The following is a 6,000-nucleotide window of genomic DNA, read 5'->3' on the forward strand; positions in this document are numbered from 1 at the left end:
CACTCCCGGACACCAGGTAGAAGGAAGGACACACACTCCCGGACACCAGCTAGAAGGACACCTGCTCCCGGACACCAGCTAGAAGGAAGGACACACTCCCAGACACCAGGTAGAAGGAAGGACACACACTCCCGGACACCAGCTAGAAGGACACCTGCTCCCGGACACCAGCTAGAAGGAAGGACACACTCCCGGACACCAGGTAGAAGGAAGGACACACACTCCCGGACACCAGCTAGAAGGACACCTGCTCCCGGACACCAGCTAGAAGGAAGGACACACTCCCGGACACCAGGTAGAAGGAAGGACACACACTCCCGGACACCAGCTAGAAGGACACCTGCTCCCGGACACCAGCTAGAAGGAAGGACACACACTCTTGGACACCAGCTAGAAGGACACCTGCTCCCGGACACCAGCTAGAAGGACACCTGCTCCCGGACACCAGCTAGAAGGAAGGACGCCCAGTCCCGGACACCAGCTAGAAGGAAGGACACACTCCCGGACACCAGCTAGAAGGACACCTGCTCCCCGACACCAGCTAGAAGGAAGGACACACTCCCAGACACCAGCTTGCGAGGATTCCCATGCATCTGGGGCTGGCTCTGGGACCTTGGGGTCTTCTCTGACACTCATGTTGTGGGCTGGGGACCCATCCGAGCATGCCACCACTGGCAGGTCCACGCTGCCGGCTGACGTCTAGGTTTCTCCACTGTGGGACCACGTTACGTGGAGTCGCTGTGGACGTTCTTGGTGGGTTAGGGCGCAGGAGCGGGACGGGCCGGCCCAGGACAGACAGACGTTGGCACAGGCAGAAACCGTGGTTTCCAACCCTGGACACCCACAGCAGGGACGTGTGCTGCCCCTGAAGGGACTCCTCGGGGTGCTCAGGGGCCCTGGGACCCCCTCCCAGGTGCAGCGGGGGTCGGGGTCGGGGTGGGGGCGGTAGAAGACGGGCCAGGTCTCTGCACTCCTCCAAGGGCACAGAGGCCCAGGGGTCAGCCGCTCCCAAGCTCCTTGGGTGACCCAGGGCTCGGGAGCCTGTGGCCCTTGTCAGCGCCTGGCCAGGAACCCCCACCCCTCTGCCCCGCCTGCCCCTCCCAGCCCCATCCCAGGCCTCAGCCCCTCCCAGCCCCCACCCCAGCGGCCCTGGACCTGAGCCCCCCACCCAGCCCACCTTAGCCTCCCCATCACTCCCCCACCCTCCCTGCTCAGGCTGGAACTCACACCCAGGGACCAGCCTCCAGGGTCCCACTTGACCCCAAGACCCCGACCCCCACCCTGGCCCAAGACCTCTCTCCAGCCAGAGGCGGGCCCGACCCAGGCCTCCCTGCCGCAGGCGCAGCCCCCAGCCCACGGTGCCAGTGAGAGACTTCGTCTGCCGGGATTTTATTGGGCCCCACGGGGTGCGGAGTATGCATGGCATACGTAAGGAGGGAGCCCGGAGCAGCCAGCGGCACCTAGAACGGCGCGGCGTGGCCCAGGAGCGTGGCGGGGCGGCGGCCAGCGCCTGCCCTGCTCGCCCAGCAGACCCTCCGGGGCTCCAGCCTGGCGGGCCCGGGTCAGATCTTGGCCAGGGCGGAGTGCGCGTCGGTCTGCTCCTCTTGGATGGGGGTCCGGAAACTGCCTCCCCCTGGGGAGGAGAAAAGGAGGAGAGATTGGTGGGCGGGCGCCACTCTCCAGGAGCAGCGAGGCGGGGCCACGTGGCACTCACCAGGAGGCTTGGGGGCGTCGGGGGGCGGCCTCAGGTCCCTCCGGAGTAGGTGCAGGGCCAGCAGCATGGCGAGGGGGCCCAGGAGGCCCAGGGCCAGGCCCAGGCCCAGGATGGCAGCGACTGCGGGGCCTGCAGGAAAGGGCCTGCTGGGTGGGGTCCACGGGAGGGACCCCCATGCCACCCTCCTCCCCTCCCATTTGGGTTGGGGGGCCCGCTGGGCCGGGCCAGGCGCCCTCACCCCCGGGGACCTCTGCAGGCCGCGTGGAGGGTCCCTGTGAGGTTCTGGGCCAGGCTTCAGTGGCCCGGGCAGTGGTGGGCCTGGCAGTGGGGGCCTGGGTCCCCTGGGGCCGCGTGGCTGGGGGGCCCCTGTCCTCACAGACGGCGTCTGAGCTGTTGCTGGCTGGCTGCTGGGTGCTCTTCCCGGCCAAGGTGCAGCTGTGGGTGCGGGGGTGTTGCTCAGGCCAGAGACCCCTGGGACCAGGGACACCCCGGGGGGATGGCGGGGTCCACGCCAGCCAGTCTGAGGCAGCCTCTACCACAGACGCCAGGCTAGTGGCAGCCAAGGACCCCGCCCAGCCCCACGCACCTCACAGGGGCCTCTAAGGCCACACTCCCTTCCTCCACATCTGCAGCCCCCAGTGGCTCCTCTGTCCTGTGCCCCCAGGGCCTCCCAGCTGCGGAGGGTGAGAGGCCCACACACCCAGCCATACCCGTGGGAAAGGCTGCTCCCAGGCAGCAGCTTCCTGCTCCCGGATCTGGCCCAGCTGCGCAGGCAGCCTCCCCAGGTTACCAGCACTGCTCCCCAAACCCCGCTCTGCCCCTCCCAGACCCCCACCCTTCTGCCCCAGCCCCTCCCAGCCCCCCGCCCTCCAGACTCCCACCCCCAGCCCCAGCCCCACCCCCAGCCCCTGACTGGGCCCTCACTTGGTCCAGGGCTTGCAAGGCTGGTTGTCACCAGAGGAGAAGTGCCCTGGGGGGCAGGGGGCGCAGTCTGCAACAAAAACAGGGTGGTCAGGGGCGGGGGACACGGGGCAGAGCCCATGAGGCAGGCACTCGTCCCCAGGGCCAGGTGCTGGGGCTTGGCCTCTGGAAGCCCTCCCTGCTCACGTCCCATCCATGGGCCCTGACCCGGGAGCCCAGTCTTGGTGATACTGGAGAAGGCACGGGTGGGGCCAGGTCCCTGCAGCCCACGCCCCATCTGCATCACGGGCAGCTGCTGTGCACACCCCACCAGCCGGCCACAGCCGACGGAGCTCACCAACTCCGAGCTTGTAGCTGTGCACAGGCTGGGTGCCCGGCCGGCAGCGGCACACGGCGTCCTGGGTGGCTGTGCACTCCTGCTTCCGCTCACTGCCACTTCCTGAGCAGGGGCCGGATGGGGGGTCATCAGGCGGGGGTTGTGGACAGGGCCCCCAGGAAGCGTGGGCACAGGAGGACAGCGTGGCCTTCCCACCGCACCAAGGCCACGGCCAGGGGTCTGTGACCTCCCCAGAGGTGAGGCATGGAGCCCCTGCAGCCCCCAAGGCTCCTGGACCGTCCCTTCCCGGCCACAGCCTGGGTCGGTTCTGCGCAGCCCCAGTCCCCTTCCCTGCCCATCCACAGCTCCAGCCACAATGTCCAGGACAGCAGGGCCAGGCCACGTGGCCAACATGGGCTTCCCGACTCCACGTGGCTTGGCCAAGTCTGGGGCCCCAGGAGGAGGGGTGTGCCCCGGGGAGATGCCTCAGCTGCGCCTGGAAGGACCCCCGGGGGCGGCACAGACCCCGCTGTGGTTTGAAGTTTGTTTCTGAGGCTGTGGAGCCCCCGCTGCTGTGTGGGAATGTGGCTGTCAGGCTGCCACCCCTGTGCTGGGTGGGGCTGTGAGCAAGTAGGAGCCCCGTCGGGGGGGGCTGTGGCGGGTGGGAGCCCCGTCTTGGGGGCCGTAGGTGGGTGGGAGCCCCGTCTTGGGGTCCGTGGGTGGGTGGGAGCCCCATCTGGGGGTCTGTGGCGGGTGGGAGCCCCGTCTGGGGGGCCGTGGGCAGGTGGGAGCCCCGTCTTGGGGTCCGTGGCGGGTGGGAGCCCCGTCTTGGGGTCTGTGGGCGGGTGGGAGCCCCGTCTGGGGGGTCTGTGGCGGGTGGGAGCCCCGTCTGGGGGGCTGTGGCGGGTGGGAGCCCCATCTGGGGGTCCGTGGGCGGGTGGGAGCCCCATCTGGGGGGTCTGTGGCGGGTGGGAGCCCCGTCTGGGGGTCCGTGGGCGGGTGGGAGCCCCATCTGGGGGGTCCGTGGGCGGGTGGGAGCCCCGTCTGGGGGGCTGTGGCGGGTGGGAGCCCCGTCTGGGGGGGCCGTGGGCGGGTGGGAGCCCCGTCTGGGGGGCTGTGGCGGGTGGGAGCTCACTGAGGTTGCAGCGCGTGCAGGTCTTGCACGGCTTGGCGCTGACCACGTCGCTGTAGTAGCCGGGCTCGCACGGGCGGCACACGGAGTTCTGCGTGCGGCTGCAGCGGCTCACCATGCCATAGCCTGCGGCAAAGGCGGCCGCATCAGGCAGCTGTCGGGCCCCCTCAGCCCCAGGCCTGTGCCCATGGACCCCCCAGACGTGTCCTCTGTCGGGTTTGGCCGGCCCCTTGCCCGCCCCCTCCCCAGGACCAGCCTCCTGGCTGGCCCATCCCAGACGGGGCCCCAGGGCCGACCCCCACCGCGTGCCGGGCACCCCCTCCCAGGGCCGGGCCTCACCTGGCCTGCACTCGTCACAGCACCGGTCGCCGCTGGGGTAGGTGTCCCCGACGCAGTGGAGCCCCGCGGCGCTCAGCACCAGGCCCAGGAGGAGCAGAGCCGCCTCCCAGGGCCCCCGGCCCCGTCGCCGCGCCCCCACGCACATCCTCGTCTCCGCTCAAAGTCTGGGTTTTTCCTTGCGGGTTGTGGCTATAAGGACTGTGGAGGCGGTGGGGGGAGGGGAGTGAGGAGAGGGCAGAGGAAGGGGAGGAGGAAGGCGGCAGGCCAGCCGGGGACCCCGTCGGCGTCTTCTGCCTTCTGCCCTCTTCTGCCCAAGACCACCACGTTCAGACCCCAGGGCACAGTAGGGCCTGGCCTGTGGCCTAGCCCTCAGCGGACAGGTCGATGGAGCACATGGGTTAACAGGCAGCACCGAGCCAGACAGGCTCCTTCAGGCTGGACCTTTGGGGCTGTGGCATTGTCTGGGCACCGGAGCATGTGACCCATTGAGTGCCCAAGACTAGCTCTGAGCGGCAGTGACCACGGCCATGATGGCACAGACACCCTGGCCTGGGATGACACGCCTGCAATCCCAGCACTTTGGGAGTCGGAGGCGGCAGATCACCTGAGGTCAGGAGCTTGAGACCATCCTGGCCAACATGGTGAAACCCCATCTCTACTGAAACTACAAAAATTATCCAGGCATGGTGGCGGGCGCCTGTGATCCCAACTCCTCGGAGGCTGAGGCAAGAGAATTGCTTGAACCCAGGAGGCGGAGGTTGCAAAGTCGAGATTTGTCTAGGTGACAGAGCAAGATTCCATCTCAAAAAAAAAAAGACACCCACCGCCAGGGCCCACATGGAGTGTGCCTGCCCCGACATCCCTGCGTGGAAGCCCTGACCCCCACGTGCCTGCGTGTGGAGACGGGTGGGTCCCAGGTGGCCTGGCATACTCGCAGGCACAGGCACGCTCCTGTGCACACGGGCACGCAGGCAGGTCTCTAGGCAAACAGCTCCCAGAGGAAGGGAATGGGCAGGTGCAGGGCTGGGGGCTCCCTGGGCCCTTCTGCACCTTTCAAATAACTGTGATGAGCCAGCGATCATTCAAAGTTCATTTTTAAAGTCGCAAGTGGAGAGGGGCCTCTGGGTGACGGAGCAGTAGGGAAGAGGCTGGAAATCCCCTCCCCTCCCAGGAGCACAGGAAGCAGCTGCCTGCCCGCGGCCCACCCGTGGGGAAACTCCCAGCCATGGAGCCGGCAGCACCTGGAGGGGGAGGGAGCGGAGGAAGAGGCCACCTGCCCTCAGACTGAGGGTCCCTCACTCGGTCTCCCTCCCCACGTCTCCTCGAATAGGATCCTGGAAGGGCTCAGAGTACCCCAGGCCATGCGTGTGTGAGTGCCCACACCCCAAGTGGGCAGAGGAGGAAAGTTCTGGCATTTTCTGGACGGTTCTACCCAGCATTCACATGGGTTTCCCACTGACAGTGAGAAAAAGCTTACATTTGCAACTGGGTTCTTGGAGGCAACACGTCCCCCCGGGGCCTGAGTGGCCACGTCTGCCCACAGGTGTGTTGAGCAGGCCCTGTCCACCATGGAGGACA

At 67.8% G+C, this 6,000-nt stretch overlaps 1 protein-coding gene across 2 annotated transcripts in view; it reads right to left on the minus strand.

The window, feature by feature from the left end:
* Nucleotides 1–1,375: 1,375 nt before the first annotated feature.
* The window catches only part of TNFRSF4 (TNF receptor superfamily member 4), a 5,162-nt gene continuing 537 nt past the window's right edge, over nt 1,376–6,000 (minus strand). Inside the window, exons 1-7 of one of the 2 annotated variants that reach the window (XM_064371936.1) lie at nt 4,423–6,000; nt 4,087–4,209; nt 2,973–3,074; nt 2,639–2,705; nt 1,953–2,149; nt 1,715–1,843; nt 1,376–1,633 (exon numbers count right to left, since the gene is read on the minus strand). The exon at nt 4,423–6,000 is cut by the window's right edge and continues 537 nt beyond it. In XM_064371936.1, the coding sequence (XP_064228006.1) occupies nt 1,563–1,633; nt 1,715–1,843; nt 1,953–2,149; nt 2,639–2,705; nt 2,973–3,074; nt 4,087–4,209; nt 4,423–4,567 (834 nt within the window). In that variant the 5' untranslated portion in view covers nt 4,568–6,000 and the 3' untranslated portion in view covers nt 1,376–1,562. Of the gene's footprint in view, nt 1,844–1,952; nt 2,150–2,638; nt 2,706–2,972; nt 3,075–4,086; nt 4,210–4,422 lie in introns of both variants that reach the window. The other variant, XM_064371937.1, reaches the window with a different exon arrangement.

Source organism: Aotus nancymaae, unplaced genomic scaffold, assembly GCF_030222135.1.
Source record: "Aotus nancymaae isolate 86718 unplaced genomic scaffold, 86718_ANA_hifiasm-v0.15.2.pri h1tg000250l, whole genome shotgun sequence".
NCBI classification, from domain to species: Eukaryota; Metazoa; Chordata; class Mammalia; order Primates; family Aotidae; genus Aotus; species Aotus nancymaae.